Source organism: Pyrgilauda ruficollis, unplaced genomic scaffold, assembly GCF_017590135.1.
Source record: "Pyrgilauda ruficollis isolate IOZ18807 unplaced genomic scaffold, ASM1759013v1 scaffold702, whole genome shotgun sequence".
Taxonomy (NCBI): domain Eukaryota; kingdom Metazoa; phylum Chordata; class Aves; order Passeriformes; family Passeridae; genus Pyrgilauda; species Pyrgilauda ruficollis.
In genome coordinates this window covers 1-17,403 of record NW_024528845.1, presented here as the reverse complement: position 1 = coordinate 17,403, position 17,403 = coordinate 1, and the positions used below count along the sequence as shown (strand labels likewise).

General features: G+C 60.7%; 2 protein-coding genes across 4 annotated transcripts; both read left to right on the top strand.

Moving 5' to 3' along the window:
• The first annotated feature begins 7,022 nt into the window (after nt 1-7,022).
• On the top strand, nt 7,023-11,378 carry ZBTB45 (zinc finger and BTB domain containing 45). Its single transcript, XM_041485513.1, has 2 exons — nt 7,023-7,911; nt 10,211-11,378. The coding sequence occupies exons 1-2, from the start codon at nt 7,053-7,055 to the stop codon at nt 10,813-10,815; spliced, it is 1,464 nt and encodes a 487-aa protein (XP_041341447.1). The 5' UTR covers nt 7,023-7,052; the 3' UTR covers nt 10,816-11,378.
• A 3,834-nt stretch (nt 11,379-15,212) lies between these two features.
• LOC121363309 (transcription intermediary factor 1-beta-like) lies at nt 15,213-17,306 on the top strand. 3 transcript variants are annotated; one of them, XM_041485510.1, is made up of 3 exons: nt 15,213-15,527; nt 15,596-15,746; nt 16,957-17,306. In XM_041485510.1, exons 1-3 carry the CDS (start codon nt 15,474-15,476, stop codon nt 17,106-17,108), a joined length of 357 nt encoding a protein of 118 aa, XP_041341444.1. In that variant the 5' UTR covers nt 15,213-15,473; the 3' UTR covers nt 17,109-17,306. The 3 variants fall into 3 exon arrangements, with proteins under 3 accessions (XP_041341444.1, XP_041341445.1, XP_041341446.1); XM_041485511.1 differs by having other exon boundaries at nt 15,219-15,527; nt 16,875-17,293; XM_041485512.1 differs by having other exon boundaries at nt 15,242-15,527; nt 15,614-15,746; nt 16,957-17,269.
• The last annotated feature ends 97 nt before the right edge of the window (nt 17,307-17,403 follow it).

Here is a 17,403-nt window from a genome sequence, read left to right as displayed (position 1 = left end):
TGGGGGGGTGTGTCCGTTCCCACGGGGGGGGAGGGGCGCCCAGGGCTCCGTGTCGCTGTCCCCGCCGCCGTGTCCCTGTCGCTGTGTCGCTGTCCCCTCCCTGTCCCCGCTGTCCCCTCCCCGTGTCCCAATTCCAGCCGGGGGCCGCCGAGGGGGCGCCGGGGGTCCCCGGCCAAAGGGGGGAGGGGGGATGGGAACCCCCAAATGCCGGGACCCGCCACCCCCCGGGTGGGCTCGAGGCTTCTCCAGGGGTTTGGGGGGTCCCCAGCGTCACCTGAGCCCCCCAAGCCCACCCCCCCTACCTGGGGGTCCCTCCCCTCACCTGGGGGTCCCTCCCCTCACCTGGGGGTCCCTCCCCTCACCTGGGGGTCCGTCCCCCCACCTGGGGTCCCCTGGGGTCCCCCCTCACCTGTGCCAGCCGGGGGTCCCTGCGCTGTCCCCCGTTGTCCCCCGTGTCCATCATGGCTCAACCCGGGGGGGGTGACTCTGGAGCAGCAGAGACCCCTCCTCAAAATCCGCATCAGCCCCGGGCTGGGGCCCCCCTCCCCCCAGAACAGCTCCGGGTCCCTTTTTTGGGGGGGTTGGGAGGGAAGGTCGGGGGTCCCCGGGCTCCCACCCTGGGTGGGGGGGGGAGATTGTGCCCCCCTGCCCACCCTGGGGGGGTTTGGTCTCCCCTTGCCCACCCTAGGGAGGTGTTTTGCGTCCCCCGCCCACCCTGGGGGGCTCTGCGCCCCCTGCCCACCCTGGGGGGCTCTGCGTCCCCTGCCCACCCTGGGGGGCTCTGTGCTCCCGGGCTCCCACCCTGGATGGGATTTTTGTGCCCCCTGCCCACCCTGTGGGGGATTTTTGTGCCCCCTGCCCACCCTCGGGTGTTTTGTGCCCCCTGCCCACCCTGGATGGGATCTTTGTGCCCCCCACCCACCCTGGGGGGGATTTTTGTGCCCCCCGCCCGCCCTGGAGTGTTTTGTGCCCCCTGCCCACCCTGGATGAGATTTTTGTGCCCCCTGCCCACCCCGGGCTGTTCCGGACCCCCCGTGTCCCTCACCTGTCCCTCACCTGTCCCTCAGTGTCGCTGCCGAGCCCGCGGGGCCGGGGCGCTGCCAGTGCCACCGCGGCCGTGTGGCACCGCCAGTGGCACCGCGAGTGGCACCGCGAGTGGCACCGCGTCCCTCCCCCGGGCTGTCCCCTCGGGGAGGGGACAGGGCCAGCCCATCCCCCCCTCCCCCCGGGCTCCGTTCGGCTCCAGCGGCTCCGGTGTCGCTGCCGCCCTCGCCCGAGGGGACGCGGGTTTCGGGGCACCGCCCCGGGGCACCCCGCAATCCGGGTGGCACCCCTGCCCGAGGGGACACAGGTGACACGGGCACCCCGGAATTTGGGTGGCACCCCTGTCCCCGCCCGGGGACAGAGCAGAATTCGGTGGCAGCTCCACCCCAGGGGACACAGGTGACACAGGGCACCCCAAAATTCTGGTGTCATCCCTGCCTGAGGGGACACAGGTATCCCAGGACACCCCCAAATTTGGGTGTCACCCCCTTCCAAGGGGATACAGGTGACACAGGGCACCCCGGAATTTGGGTGGCACCCCTGTCCTTGCCCGGGGGACAGAGCAGAATTCGGGTGTCACCCCCACCCGAGGGGACACAGGTGTCCCAGGACACCCCGGAATTTGGGTGTCACCTCTGTCCTCGCCCAGGGGACGCAGGTGTCCTGGGGCACAGTGGAATTTGGGTGTCACTCCTGCCTGAGGGGACACAGGTGTCCCAGGGTACAGCAGAGTTCAGGTGTCACCCCCACCCGAGGGGACACAGGTGTCCCAGGACACCCTGGAATTTGGGAGCCACCCAAGGGAGGAATGTTGGGGTGGTGGGAACCGCAGGGATGTCACCTGTGATGTCACCTGTGATGTCACCTGTGAGGTCACAGTGCCAGCTGCGATGGGGGCAGGGCATGGCACCAGCAGTGACATCATGCTGGTGGGTGTGACATCACGGTGGTGGGTGTGATGTCACAGTGCTGGGTGTGACGTCACGGCGGGGAAGGCTGTTGGTGATGTCACAGGAGTCAGTGACCCCTGGTGTGGGCTGGGGTTGGGTGGGACAGAGGGGACAGCAGGGGGTCATGGGGTCATACGAGGGGTCATCGCTGGGGTCACCTGTACGGTGGGGTCAGCCTGGAGAGACACAGTGACACCGGTCACCATGGGTCACCACGGGTCACCACGAGTCACCATAGGTCACCATGGGTCACCATGGAGAGACACAGAGTGACACCGGTCACCACGGGTCACCATGGGTCACCATGGAGAGACACAGTGACACCGGTCACCACGGGTCACCACAGGTCACCACAGGTCACCACGGGTGACCATGGGTCACCATGGGTCACCATGGGTCACCATGGAGAGACACAGAGTGACACCGGTCACCATGGGTCAATACAGGTCACCATGGGTCACCACAGGTCACCATGGAGAGACACAGAGCGACACCGGTCACCACGGGTCACCACAGGTCACCACAGGTCACCACGGGTGACCATGGGTCACCATGGGTCACCATGGGTCACCATGGAGAGACACAGAGTGACACCGGTCACCACGGGTCACCATGGGTCACCATGGAGAGACACAGAGTGACACTGCTTACCATGGGTCACCACGGGTCACCACTGGTCACCATGAAGAGACACAGAGTGATACCAGTCACCACAGGTCAGCACAGGTCACCATAGGTCACCATGGGTCACCGTGGGTCACCATGAGTCATCATGGATCAGTGTGGGTCAGCATGGGTCAAGGTGGGTCACCATGGGTCAGCCTGGATCGATGTGGATCAACAGATGGATCAATGTGGGTCAGCAGGGATCAGTGGTCAAGAAGAGTCAGCGTGGGTCACCATGGATGGACAGGAGTCAACCAGTCAGCATGGGTCACCTTGGATGGACATGGGTCATCATGGACCAAGAGGAGTCAGTGTGGGTCAACATGGATTGACAGGTGTCAACAAATCAATGTGGGTCAACAGGGATGGATACTGATCAAAACTGGTCAAGGAGTCAATGTGGGGTCAACATGGATCACCATGGATCAACAGGAGTCAACGAGTCAACATGGGTCACCGTGGATGGACACGGACCATCATGGGCCAGGAGGAATCAACATGGATCACCATGGATTGACAGGAGTCAACGAGTCAACGTGGGTCACCATGGATGACCGTGGTGACCGTCATGGGCCAGGAGGAATCAACATGGATCACCATGGATCAACAGGAGTCAACGAGTCAACATGGGTCAATACAGGGTGGCGTGGATCGGCACAGGTGGACAAGGCTCAGCCAAAATGGGGCGGAACAGAGTGACAGGGCCAATGTGGGTCAACATGGACTGACGGGGATCAACGAGTCAACATGGGCCAACATGGACCGACAGGGGTTAACGAGTTAACGTGGACCAACAGGGATGGAGCCGGACCAAGAGGAGTCAGCGTGGGTCAGCATGGATCAACAGGGTCAACGAGTCAGTGCGGATCAACATGGATGGAGATGGGCCAAGAGGAGTCAACATGGGTCACCATGGATGGACACTAATCGAAATGGGCCAAGAGGAGTCAACGTGGGTCACCGTAGATCAACAGAGTCAATGAGTCAACGTAGGTCAACATGGGCGGCGATGGGCCAAGAGGAGTCAACATGGATCACCATGGATTGACAGGAGTCTACAGGAATCTACATGGGTCAGCATGTGTGGACGTGAACCATCATGCACCAAGAGGAGTCAACGTGGGCCGATATGGATCAGCAGGAGTCCATGAATCAATGTGGATCCACATGGATGGACATGGGCCATCATGGACCAAGAGGAGTCAATATGGGCCAACATGGATCATCATGGACCACAAGGAATCAACATGGATCACCATGGTCAACGTGGGCCACCATGGATGGACGTGGGCCATCATGGGCCAAGAGGAATCAACATGGATAGCCATGGACCGACAGGAGTCAATGAGTCAACGTGGATCAACATGGATGGACATGGAGCAGCATGGGCCAAGAGGAGTCAACATGGATCACCATGGATTGACAGGAGTCAACGAGTCAACGTGGGTCACCATGGATGACCGTGGTGACCGTCATGGGCCAGGAGGAATCAACATGGATCACCATGGATCAACAGGAGTCAACGAGTCAACATGGGTCAATACAGGGTGGCGTGGATCGGCACAGGTGGACAAGGGTCAGCCAAAATGGGGCGGAGCAGAGTGACAGGTCCAACGTGGGTCAACATGGACTGACGGGGGTCAACGAGTCAACATGGGCCAACATGGACCGACAGGGGTTAACGAGTTAACGTGGACCAACATGGATGGAGCCGGACCAAGAGGAGTCAGCGTGGGTCAGCATGGATCAACAGGGTCAACGAGTCAGTGTGGATCAACATGGATGGAGATGGGCCAAGAGGAGTCAATGTGGGTCACCATGGATGGACACTGATCGAAATGGGCCAAGAGGAGTCAACGTGGGTCACTGTAGATCAACAGAGTCAATGAGTCAACGTAGGTCAACATGGGCGGCGATGGGCCAAGAGGAGTCAACATGGATCACCATGGATTGACAGGAGTCTACAGGAATCTACATGGGTCAGCATGTGTGGACGTGAACCATCATGCACCAAGAGGAGTCAACGTGGGCCGATATGGATCAGCAGGAGTCCATGAATCAATGTGGATCCACATGGATGGACATGGGCCATCATGGACCAAGAGGAGTCAATATGGGCCAACATGGATCATCATGGACCACAAGGAATCAGCATGGATCACCATGGTCAACGTGGGCCACCATGGATGGACGTGGGCCATCATGGGCCAAGAGGAGTCAACATGGATCACCATGGATTGACAGGAGTCAACGAGTCAACATGGATCAACACGAATGGATATGGAACATCATGGGCCAAGAGGAGTCAACGTGGGTCAACATGGATGGACATGGAACATCATGGGCCAAGAGGAGTCAACGTGGGTCAACATGGATGGACATGGAACATCATGGGCCAAGAGGAGTCAACGTGGGTCAACATGGATGGACATGGAACATCATGGGCCAAGAGGAGTCAACGTGGATAGCTATGGACCGACAGGGGTCAATGAGTCAACATGGGTCACCATGGATGGAGATGGGCCAAGAGGAGTCAACATGGATCACAATGGATCTACAGGAGTCTACAGTAATCAACATGAGTCCACATGAATGGACATGGACCATCATGGGCCAAGAGGAGTCCACGTGGGCCAACATGGATCAAGATGGACCACAAGGAGTCAACATGGATCACCATGGATCAACAGGAGTCCATGAGTCAAGGTGGGTCCACATGGATGGACTTGGGCCATCATGGGTCCACATGGATGGACATGGGCCATCATGGGCCAAGAGGAGTCAACGTGGATAGCCATGGGTTGACAGGGGTCAATGAGTCAATGTGGGACATCATGGATGGAGATGGGCCAAGAGCAGTCAACGTGGATCACCATGGATCAACAGGAGTCAATGAATCAATGTGGATCAACATGGATGGACACGGACCATCATGGGCCAAGAGGAGTCAATGTGGGCCAACATGGATCAAGATGGACCACAAGGAGTCAACATGGATCACCATGGATCAACAGGAGTCCATGAGTCAAGGTGGGTCCACATGGATGGACTTGGGCCATCATGGGCCTACATGGATGGACATGGGCCATCATGGGCCAACATGGATCGACAGGGTCAACGAGTCAACATGGGTCAACATGGGTGGACACGGATCAAGACGGACCGGGAGGAATCAACGTAGGTCAACATGGATGGACATGGGCCATCATGGATCAAGAGGAGTCTACGTGGGCCAACACGGATCAAGATGGACCACAAGGAATCAACATGGATCACCATGGATTGACAGGAGTCCATGAATCAACGTGGATCAACATGGATGGACATGGAGCACCATGGGCCAAGACGAGTCAAGGTGGGTCACCACGGAGTGACAGGAATCTACAGTAACCAACGTGAGTCCCCATGGATGGACACAGACCATCATGGGCCAAGAGGAGTCCACATGGGCCAACACGGATCAAGATGGACCACAAGGAATCAACATGGATCACCATGGATCAACAGGGTCAACGAGTCAACGTGGGTCACCATGGATGGAGATGGGTGGAGATGGGCCAAGAGGAATCAATGTGGATCGCCATGGGTCGACAGGAGTCGGTGAATCAATGTGGGCCAACATGGCGGAGATGGATCAAGATGGACCAGGAGGAACGAAGGTGGGTCACCGTGGATGGGGATGGACCAAGAGGAGTCCAGGTGGGTCACCGTGGATGGACGCAGACCACCATGGGGTCCCTATGAGGGTGTGTAGGGGGCTCAGCTCTGTGGGGGTCCCCGTGAGGATCCCTGCGGGGTCTGGGTCTGTGGGGACTTTGGGGTCCCTGTAGGGATACTGGGGACATTGGGGTCCCTGTGGGAGGGCCCGTGGGGACCTTTGGAGGCACTGGGGACATTGGGGTCCCCATGGGGATCTCTGTGTGGTCTGTGGGGACATTGGGGGATCCCTTTGGGGACATTGGGATCCTTATGGGGATCCCTGTAGGTCTTTGGGGACATTGGGGTCTGTGGGGGCATTGGGGACGTTGGGGTCCCCGTGATGATCCCTGTGGGGACATTGGGGTTGCTATGGGATACCTGTGGGGTCTGTGGGGACATTGGGGGGGTCCCTCTGGGGACATTGGGGACATCGGGGTCCCCAAGGGGATCCGTAAGGAGCCGCGACCCTGCAGCACCCCCGGCCCGCCAGGGAGCGCCCCTCGCTGCGCGGCCGCTCCCGCGTCTCTATGGCGGCAGAGGGGCGCTCTGGGCTCCTCTCTATGCTCCGCTTCCGGTCCGGTCCGGCGGAAGTGACGTCAGAAAGCGGCGGCGGCGGGAGCCGGAGCGATCCCCTGTCCCCATTGCTGTCCCTGCTGTCCCCCTGTCCCCCTGTCCCCCGCTGTCCCCGCCGCCATGCCGGAGGCCGTGCACTACATCCACCTGCACAACTTCAGCCGCTCGCTGCTGGAGACGCTCAACGGGCAGCGCGTGGCCGGCCACTTCTGCGACGTCACCGTGCGCATCCGCGAGGCCTCGCTGCGCGCCCACCGCTGCGTGCTGGCCGCCGGCAGCCCCTTCTTCCACGACAAGCTGCTGCTGGGCCACTCGGCCATCGAGGTGCCGCCCGTGGTGCCCTCGGCCGCCGTGCGCCAGCTGGTCGAGTTCCTCTACAGCGGCAGCCTGGTGGTGGCCCAGTCCGAGGCGCTGCACATCCTCACGGCCGCCTCCGTGCTGCAGATCAAGACGGTCATCGACGAGTGCACGCAGATCATCTCGCGGGCCCGCGGCCCCGCCGCGCCGCCCGCCGAGCCCGCCGCCGGCCACAGCCGCAAGCAGCGCCAGCCGCTGCGCCTGGCGCCCGCGCAGCTCAAGGAGGAGCGCCCCGACCTGCGCGAGGAGCTGGAGGAGGAGGAGGGTGAGGATGAGGAAGGAGAGGACGAAGGGGGCTCCCAGGAAGGCGTCGTCGCCCCGCCGCCCTTCCCCGGCCCCGAGGCGCCGTTTTTGGGCGGCCCCGAGGCGTTCCCCGAGGCGCTGCTGGCGCCCTGGGACGGCCGCGAGGCGCCGGCCGGGGACGGCTTCGGCTTCGGGGCGCCCCCGGCCCTGCCCTACGAGGGGGGGCTGGAGGGGGGCGCCGTCCCCGTCCCCGCGGCCCCCCCGGCGCCCCCCGGCGTGCCCCAGCGCGGGGCACAGCCCCCCCCGTACCAGTGCGGGCACTGCCAGAAGAGCTTCAGCTCCCGCAAGAACTACACCAAGCACATGTTCATCCACTCAGGTGAGCGGGCACGGGGAGGGGCTCTGGGACACACCTGGGGGGCCTGGGGATACATCTGGGGGTGATGGGACACACCTGGGGGTGCTGGGACACACCTGGGGGGCCTGGGGATACATCTGGGGGTGATGGGACACACCTGGGGGCCCTGGGACACACCTGGGGGCTCTGGGACACACCTGGGGGGCCTGGGACACACCTGGGGGCTCTGGGACACACCTGCATCCCATGGTGACACATGGGTCTCACGGTGACCCTCAGGGTGCCCTGTGTCCATCCGTGCTGGCCTGGGTCAGTCCCTTGTTGTCCTGCCACCTGAGCCCATCGACCACGTTGGCCTGTGCTGGCCCACATAGACCAGTGCTAGCCAGTGCTGGCCCACATTGACCTGTGCTGACCCACATTGACCCATCTTGGTTTGCTGACCCATGTTGACCCTCCCCAACACGTGTTGTTCCCTTTTGACCCATGCTGATCCATTGACTCGTATCGCTCTACGTTGACCCGCGTTGACCCTGGCCAACTGATGCTGGTCCATGTTGACCTACGGTGATCCATGGTGACTGCCCACATGGACCAGCGCTGGCCAGTGCTGGCCCACGTTGGCCTGCAATGACCCACATTGACCTGTGCTGGCCCACATTGACCCATCTTGGTTTGTTGACCCATGTTGACCCTCCCCAACACGTGTTGTTCCCTTTTGACCCATGCTGATCCATTGACTCGTATCGCTCTACGTTGACCCGCGTTGACCCTGGCCAACTGATGCTGGTCCATGTTGACCTACGGTGATCCGTGGTGACCGTGGCAACCATGGTGACCGTGGATCAATCCGTGGTGACTTGTATTGGTCCATCCATGTGGACACACGTGGGTCCATGTTGATCTGTATCAGTCCACGTTGACCCATCTTGACTCGGTTGGCCTGCCTTGACTTGGGTTCATCCTTGTTGACCCATGTTGTCCTGTTCTGGCCCATATTGATCTCTATTGATCCATGTTGGCCAGTATTGATCCATGGTGACCCATCTTGATCAATGTTAGACCATATTGATCCCTGTTGACCTGTGCTGGTCCATCTTGGCACACGTTGACCCATGTTGGCCTACGTTGACCTATGTTGACCCGTGTTGATCCACACTGACCCTCGTTGACCTGTTCCAATCCATGCTGACCCCTGGTGACACACATGGACCTGTACTGATCCATGCTTACCCATGTTGAATTGTGTTGGTTCACATTGACCCACATTGATCCATTTTGGCCCATGTTGACACATGTTGACCCATTTTGGTCCATGTTGACCCATGTTGACCTGTGTTGACCCACATTGACCTAATTTGGCTCACGTTGACCCACATTGATCCATTTTGGCTCATGTTGACCTGTAATGATCCATGTTTAGCCATGTTGATCCATTTTGTCCCATGTTGGCTCATGTTGACCTGTATTGATCCATGTTGATTCACATTGATGCATTTTGGCCCATGTTGACCCACATTGATCCATTTTTGCTCATGCTGACCTGTAATGATCCATGTTTAGCCATGTTGACCTATTTAGCCCCTGTTGACCCACATTGACCCGTTTTGGCCCATGTTGACCTGTATTGATCTGTGTTGACCCATGTTGAGCCATGCTGACCCACACTGATCCATTTTGGCTCATGTTCACCTGTACTGATGCGTGTTGACCCATTTTGGCCCATGTTGACCCACATTGATCCTTTTTGGCCCATGTTCACCTGTATTGATCCATATTGACCCACATTGATCTGTTTTGATCCGTGTTGACCCCTTTTGACCCACACTGACCCTCATCAATCCACACTGACCTGCATCGATGTATGTTGACCTCTATTGATCCATCTTGACCCGTATTGACCCACATTGATCCCTATTGACCGACATTGACCCCCATGGACCTGGATCAATCCACACTGATCAGTACTGACCCCTGCTGACCAGTACTGACCCACACTGACCTTTACTGACCCATGCTGACCTGTACTGACCCCCGATGACCCCGATGACCAGTACTGACCCACTCTGACCTGTAGTGACCCCTGATGACCCACACTGACCAGTACCAACCCACACTGACCCACACTGACCAGTACCAACCCACACTGACCCACACTGACCAGTACTAACCCATGCTGACCCACAATGACCAGACCCACCCCACACTGACCAGTACCAACCCCCACTGACCCATACTGACCCGTACCAGCCCACACTGACTGGTACCAGCCCACGCTGACCCACCGTGACTCCAGTTCCCCCCGTTTCCATCTCCGCAGGCGAGAAGCCCCACCAGTGCTCCATCTGCTGGCGCTCCTTCTCCCTGCGGGACTACCTGCTCAAGCACATGGTGACCCACACGGGCGTGCGCGCCTTCCAGTGCGGCGTCTGCTGCAAGCGCTTCACCCAGAAGAGCTCCCTCAACGTGCACATGCGCACGCACCGCCCCGAGCGCTTCCAGTGCCGCCTCTGCACCAAGGGCTTCTCCCACCGCACCCTCCTGGAGCGCCACGCCGCCACCTCCCACCCCGTGCCACCGCCGGGACCGCCACCGGCGCCGGCACCGGGGCCACAGCCCGGGTTGCCGCTGGGGCCGCCGCCGGGGCCACCGCTGGGGCCACCGCTGGGACCACCACCAGGGCCACCACCTGGGCTGCCGCTGGGGCCACCGCCAGGGCCACCGCCGGGGCCGCCACCTGGGCTGCCACCTGGGCTGCCACCGGGGCCACCGCTGGGACCACCGCCGGGGCCACCACCTGGGCTGCCACCAGGGCCACCGCCCGGGCTGCCGCTGGGGCCACCGCCGGGACCGCCACCGGAGCCTGGACTGGGCACGTGGCCGGGGCCGGACGTGGCGGGCGCCGGCCCCGCTCACACGGCCTGAGGGAGGGTCCCTGCCCCTGGAAGGGCCTTGAGGGTGGGCCCGGGGGCTCCTCAGTGCCCGCGGGTGCGGTGGAGCAGCCGGGGTGAAGCCCGGAGGAAGCGGCGGGGATGTTCTCCGTGGGATTCGGGAGGCTGTGGGGACGTTCCCGGTGACAGCAGGAGGGGAGCAGGGCGCCCCGATGGGAACGTGGGGAACGGCCGGGGCTCCGAGCAGCAGCGGGAGCACGGGGCAAATCCTGCCGGGAGCCGTGCCCAGGCGCCCGGAGGAGGCCGGCGGTGGCCAACGCCGGGAAAAACGGAGCCCGGGAACCCTGGTGGCCCTGGGGGAGGGTGATGATGTCATTGACCTGATGGGACCCATGGAATGTTCTGGAACTGAACGGGACACAGGGATTGGACGAATGGACCACGCCGTGAGTGGCCATGGAGATGCTCAGAGGGCTGGACCATGAGGGTGATGACATCATTGACCTGATGGCACCCCCGGAATGTTCTGGAAATGATCTGGGGACAGGGGTTGGATGGATGGACAGTGAGGGTGATGACGTCATTGACCTGATGGCACCCCCATTGACCCGATGGCACCCCTGGAATGTTCCGGAAATGATCTGGGGACAGGGATTGGATGGATGGACAGTGAGGGTGATGACGTCATTGACCCGATGGCACCCCTGGAATGTTCCGGAAATGATCTGGGGACAGGGATTGGATGGATGGACAGTGAGGGTGATGACGTCATTGACCTGATGGCACCCCCGGAATGTTCTGGCAATGATCTGGGGACAGGGCTTGGATGGATGGACCGTGAGGGTGATGACACCATTGACCTGATAGGACCCCCAGAACGTTCTGGAACTGCTCTGGGCACAGGGGTTGGATGGATGGACCGTGAGTGGCCGTGGAGATGCTCGGAGGGCTGGACCGTGAGAGTGATGACATCATTGACCTGATGGCACCCCCAGGATGTTCTGGAACTGAGCTGGGCACAGGGATTGGACAGATGGACAGTGAGGGTGATGACGTCATTGACCTGATCGCACCCCCGGAATGTTCTGGCAATGATCTGGGGACAGGGCTTGGATGGATGGACCGTGAGGGTGATGACACCATTGACCTGATAGGACCCCCAGAACGTTCTGGAACTGCTCTGGGCACAGGGGTTGGATGGATGGACCGTGAGTGGCCGTGGAGATGCTCGGAGGGCTGGACCGTGAGAGTGATGACATCATTGACCTGATGGCACCCCCAGAACATTCTGGAACTGAGCTGGGCACAGGGATTGGACAGATAGACCGTGAGGGTGATGACGTCATTGACCTGATGGCACCCCCGGAATGTTCTGGCAATGATCTGGGGACAGGGCTTGGATGGATGGACCGTGAGGGTGATGATGTCATTGACCTGATAGGACCCCCAGAACATTCTGGAACTGCTCTGGGCACAGGGATTGGATGGATGGACGATGAGGGTGATGACATCATTGACCTGATGGCACCCCCGGAATGTTCTGGAACTGCTCTGCACACAGGGATTGGATGGATGGACCATGAGAGTGATGACATCATTGATCTGATGGCACCCCCGGAATGTTCTGGAACTGCTCTGAACACAGGGGTTGGATGGATGGACCATGAGGGTGATGATGTCATTGACCTGATGGCACCCCCGGAATGTTCTGGCAATGATCTGGGGACAGGGCTTGGATGGATGGACCGTGGAGATGCTCGGAGGGCCGGACAGAGTTGAGGTGTCCCACCTGGAGAAGGACCCAGGGACACCAAGGGGTGACCCAGGAGCTGCGGAGGGACGTGGGACGAGGCCCTGGAGCGCCAGGCCACGAGGAGCAGTGGGAAAAGGGACAGGAAGGTGGCTTTTGGGGAGAAATCCCTGGGTTTCGGGGCGTTCCGGAGCAGCTGGCTCGGGGAAGGTCCCTCCCCAACCGTTCGAGGCTCTGTGACCCCCCGGGCGGGGATGTCCCCTGCAGGGACACCACAGGGTCCCTCCTGTCCCCCAGACGGTGGCAAAGAACCCGGGGGGTTCAGGGACCCTTGCGGTGCCGTTTTTGCCGTTTTTTACACTAAAACCGATGTCACCTGAGGTGTGTCCCCTGTGCTGTGTCACCTGAGGTGTCACCTGAGGTGTGTCCCCTGTGCTGTGTCCCCTGTGCTGTGTCACCTGTGCTGTGTCCCTGTGATGTCACCTGGTGTGTCCCTGTGGTGTCCCTCTGGTGTCACCCGTGCTGTGTCCCCAAGGCCACCATGCCGTGGTGGCAGCAGCCACAGGCCACGTGCTGTGTCCATCACAAACCCCCCCGAGATCCACACGGGGACACCCGGGGCCACCAGGACACAGCCAGGGGACACTGGGGACAGGGGGGACAGGGGGGACACCGGGGGGACACTGGGGACAGGGGGGACACTGGGGACAGGGGGGACACCGGGGACAGGGGGGACACTGTCCCGCGGCCACCAGCCTCAGCCGTTGGTGCCAGTGCTGCCCAGGGCCCTCCCAGTAACCACCAGTAACTCCCAGTGATCCCAGTAACTCCCAGTGATCAATGATCTGGGGACAGGGCTTGGATGGATGGACCGTGGAGATGCTCGGAGGGCCGGACAGAGTTGAGGTGTCCCACCTGGAGAAGGACCCAGGGACACCAAGGGGTGACCCAGGAGCTGCGGAGGGACGTGGGACGAGGCCCTGGAGCGCCAGGCCACGAGGAGCAGTGGGAAAGGGGACAAGAAGGTGGCTTTTGGGGAGAAATCCCTGGGTTTCGGGGCGTTCCGGAGCAGCTGGCTCGGGGAAGGTCCCTCCCCAACCGTTCGAGGCTCTGTGACCCCCCGGGCGGGGATGTCCCCTGCAGGGACACCACAGGGTCCCTCCTGTCCCCCAGACGGTGACAAAGAACCCGGGGGGTTCAGGGACCCTTGCGGTGCCGTTTTTGCCGTTTTTTACACTAAAACCGATGTCACCTGAGGTGTGTCCCCTGTGCTGTGTCACCTGAGGTGTGTCCCTGTAATGTCACCTGGTGTGTCCCTGTGCTGTCCCTCTGGTGTCCTTCTGCTGTCCCTGTGGTGTCACCCGTGCTGTGTCCCTGTAATGTCACCTGGTGTGTCCCTGGTGTGTCCCTGTGGTGTCACTCGTGCTGTGTCCCCAGGGCCACCACGCCGTGGTGGCAGCAGCCACAGGCCACGTGCTGTGTCCATCACAAACCCCCCCGAGATCCACACGGGGACACCAGGGCCACCAGGACACAGCCAGTAATCCCAGTAACTCCCAGTGATCCCAGTAACTCCCAGTGATCCCAGTAACTCCCAGTGATCCCAGTAATTCCCAGTGACCCCCGTAACCCCCCCATGCTCCCAGTGACCCCAGTGACCCCAGTAACTCCCAGTGACCCCAGTAATCCTCCATGCTCCCGTTAACCCCCAGTGACCCCAGTAACTCCCAGTAACCCCAGTAATTCCCAGTGATCCCAGTAATCCCCCGTGCTCCCGTTAACCCCCAGTGATCCCAGTAACTCCCAGTAACCCCAGTCCCGCCCCGTGTGGCCAGTGGTGCTTTGGGGGTTACTGGGAGCACTGGGTGTTACTGGGAGTAACTGGGATCACTGGAGCTTGCTGGGGTTACTTGGGAGGTACTGGGATTTACTGGGATCACTGGGGGTTACTGGGAACACTGAGAACCTCTGGGAGCACTGGGGTTACTGGGAGCACTGGGGAGGCGCTGGGGGTTACTGGGATCACTGGGAGTTACTGGGAGCACTGGGGGTTACTGGGATCACTGGGAGTTGCTGGGAGCACTGGTGGTCACTGGTGTTTTTGGGATTTACTGGGAATGCTGGGGGTTACTGGGAGCACTGGGGAGGGAGGCACAGGGGGTTCCTGGGGGTTACTGTGAGCTCAGGGTGCACTGGGGAGGCACTGGGGGTTACTGGGAGCACTGGGGTTACTGGGAGCACTGGGTTGTGCAGGACTCTCAGGGTCACTGGGCTTTACTGGGAGCACTGGGGTTACTGGGTTGCTCCAGGGGCTCCATGGGGAAGGGACACCCCTGTCACCACCCAGGGGACCCCACTGTGGCACTGTCCCTCCCTGGGGACACTGACCCTGCTGTGGCACTGTCCCCTCCCTGGGGACACCACTGTCCCCTCTCCCTCCCTGGGGACACTGACCCTGCTGTGGCACTGTCCCTCCCTGGGGACACTGTGACCCTGCTGTGGCACTGTCCCCTCCCTGGGGACACCACTGTCCCCTCTCCTTCCCTGGGGACACTGACCCTGCTGTGGCACTGTCCCCTCCCTGGGGACACCACTGTCCCCTCTCCCTCCCTGGGGACACTGTGACCCTCTGTGGCGCTGTCCGCTCCCTGAGGACACTGTGACCCTGCTGTGGCACTGTCCCCTCCCTGGGGACACCACTGTCCCCTCTCTGGGGGGCTCTGGTGGCTCCAGGACCTCCCTGAGGTGGCCTCAGTGGCCGTGGTGGCCCTGGGGCTCCTTCAGGGGGTGCCCAGCCCCCACCCCGCTGACGAGCCAGCCTTTGGTGACAGTGGAGGTGACAAGGAGGTGACAAGGAGGGCGTGGGGTGACTCTGTCCCCTCTCTGTCCCCCCAGTGTTCGAGTGCCCCGTGTGCCACCAGCAGTGTCCCCTGGGTGACATCATGGAGAACCTCTTCCTGCAGGCCAGCACGGCCGCCACGGCCACCAGCGGGCAGGTACCGCCTCGTCAGCGCTAATTACCGCTAATTAGCACCGACTGGGGCTGAGGGACGTCCCCCCCCAGCGTGTCCCTTGTCCCCAGAGCTGCACCAGCTGCGAGGACAACGCGGCGGCCACCAGCTTCTGCCTGGAGTGCGCCGAGCCGCTGTGTGACACCTGCGTGGAGGCACACCTGAGGGTCAGGTACACCCGGGAGCACAGCGTGCAGCCCCTGGGTGAGTGCTGGCACTGTCACCTGTGTCACCCCCTGTCACCTGTGTCACCCCTGTCACCCCTGTCCCTGTCCCCGTGGCTGTGTGACACCTGCGTGGAGGCACACCTGAGGGTCAGGTACACCCGGGAGCACAGCGTGCAGCCCCTGGGTGAGTGCTGGCACTGTCACCTGTGTCACCCCCTGTCACCCCCTGTCACCTCCCTGGGTGAGTGCTGTCACTGTGTCACCTGTGTTGCCTGTGTCACCTCCTTGTCACCCCTGTCACCCCCTGTCCGTGCCCGTTACCAGGTGCTGACCCTGTCAGCAGATCCACCACCCCATTCCCAGTTTCCCATTCTCCCATTCCCATTTCCCCAACCCCGTGTTCCAGTTCCCATTTCCATTTTCCCACTTTCCCATATTCCCATTGCCCTTACCATCCCCATGTTCCCATTGCCATTCCCCCATTCCCATTCCAATTCCCATTCTCCCATCCCCATCCCCATCCCCATCCCCATGTTCCCATTCACATTCCCCAATCCCCATTCCCATTCCCAATTCCCATTCTCCCATTCCCCCATTCCCATGTTCCCAACCCCATTCTCCCATTCCCATTCCCCCCTCCCCATTCTCCCATTCCCCATTCCCATTCCCCATTCCCCATGTTCCCATTCCCCCATCCCCATTTCCATTCCCTGATCTCCATTCCCATTCCCCCCTCCCCATTCCCCCATTCCCATTCCCCCATCCCCATTCCTATCCCCATCCCCATTCCCCATGTTCCCATTCCCCCATCCCCATTTCCATTCCCTGATCTCCATTCCCATTCCCCCCTCCCCATTCCCCCATTCCCATTCCCCCATCCCCATTCCTATCCCCATCCCCATTCCCCATGTTCCCATTCCCCCATCCCCATTTCCATTCCCTGATCTCCATTCCCATTCCCCCCTCCCCATTCCCCCATTCCCATTCCCCCATCCCCATTCCTATCCCCATCCCCATTCCCCATGTTCCCATTCCCCCATCCCCATTTCCATTCCCTGATCTCCATTCCCATTCCCCCCTCCCCATTCCCATCCCCATTCCCCCATCCCCATTCCCAGTTTCCCAATTCCCCCATTCCCAATTCCCCCGTTCCCTCTCTCCTCAGGCTCTCCCGCCGTGCCCGGTGCCGGTGCCGGTCCGGGGCCGTGCCCGGCGCACCCGCCGCAGCCGCTGTCGCTGTTCTGCAGCGCCTGTGACGCCCTCACGTGCCGCGAGTGTCACCTGGGCCCGCACCGCCAGCACCCGTGAGTGCCCCCTGCGCTCATCAGCGCTAATTAGCGCGGGGCCCGCGTCATTAGTGCTAATTAGCGCCAGGGCAATCAGCCACCGCGCAGGATAGCCGAACGAACGGGTTTAGTGCCAGGGCAGCTGCGCAGCAGGGCCGCCCGTGGAGGTGGCTGTAGTTAATTAATGAGGCTGATTAATTACCGGGAAACACCTAGAGTCGGCCTGCTGGTTAATTACTCCTGTTGATTAACTGCTGGTTTTGTTAATGGTTTTATGACTGAGTTTATTACTCAGTTTATTACTGGGTTTATTATTGAGTTTATTACTGGTTATTACTGATTTTATTACTGATTCTATTATTGATTTAATCACTGATTTCCTTACTGATTTTACTACTAATTCTATTA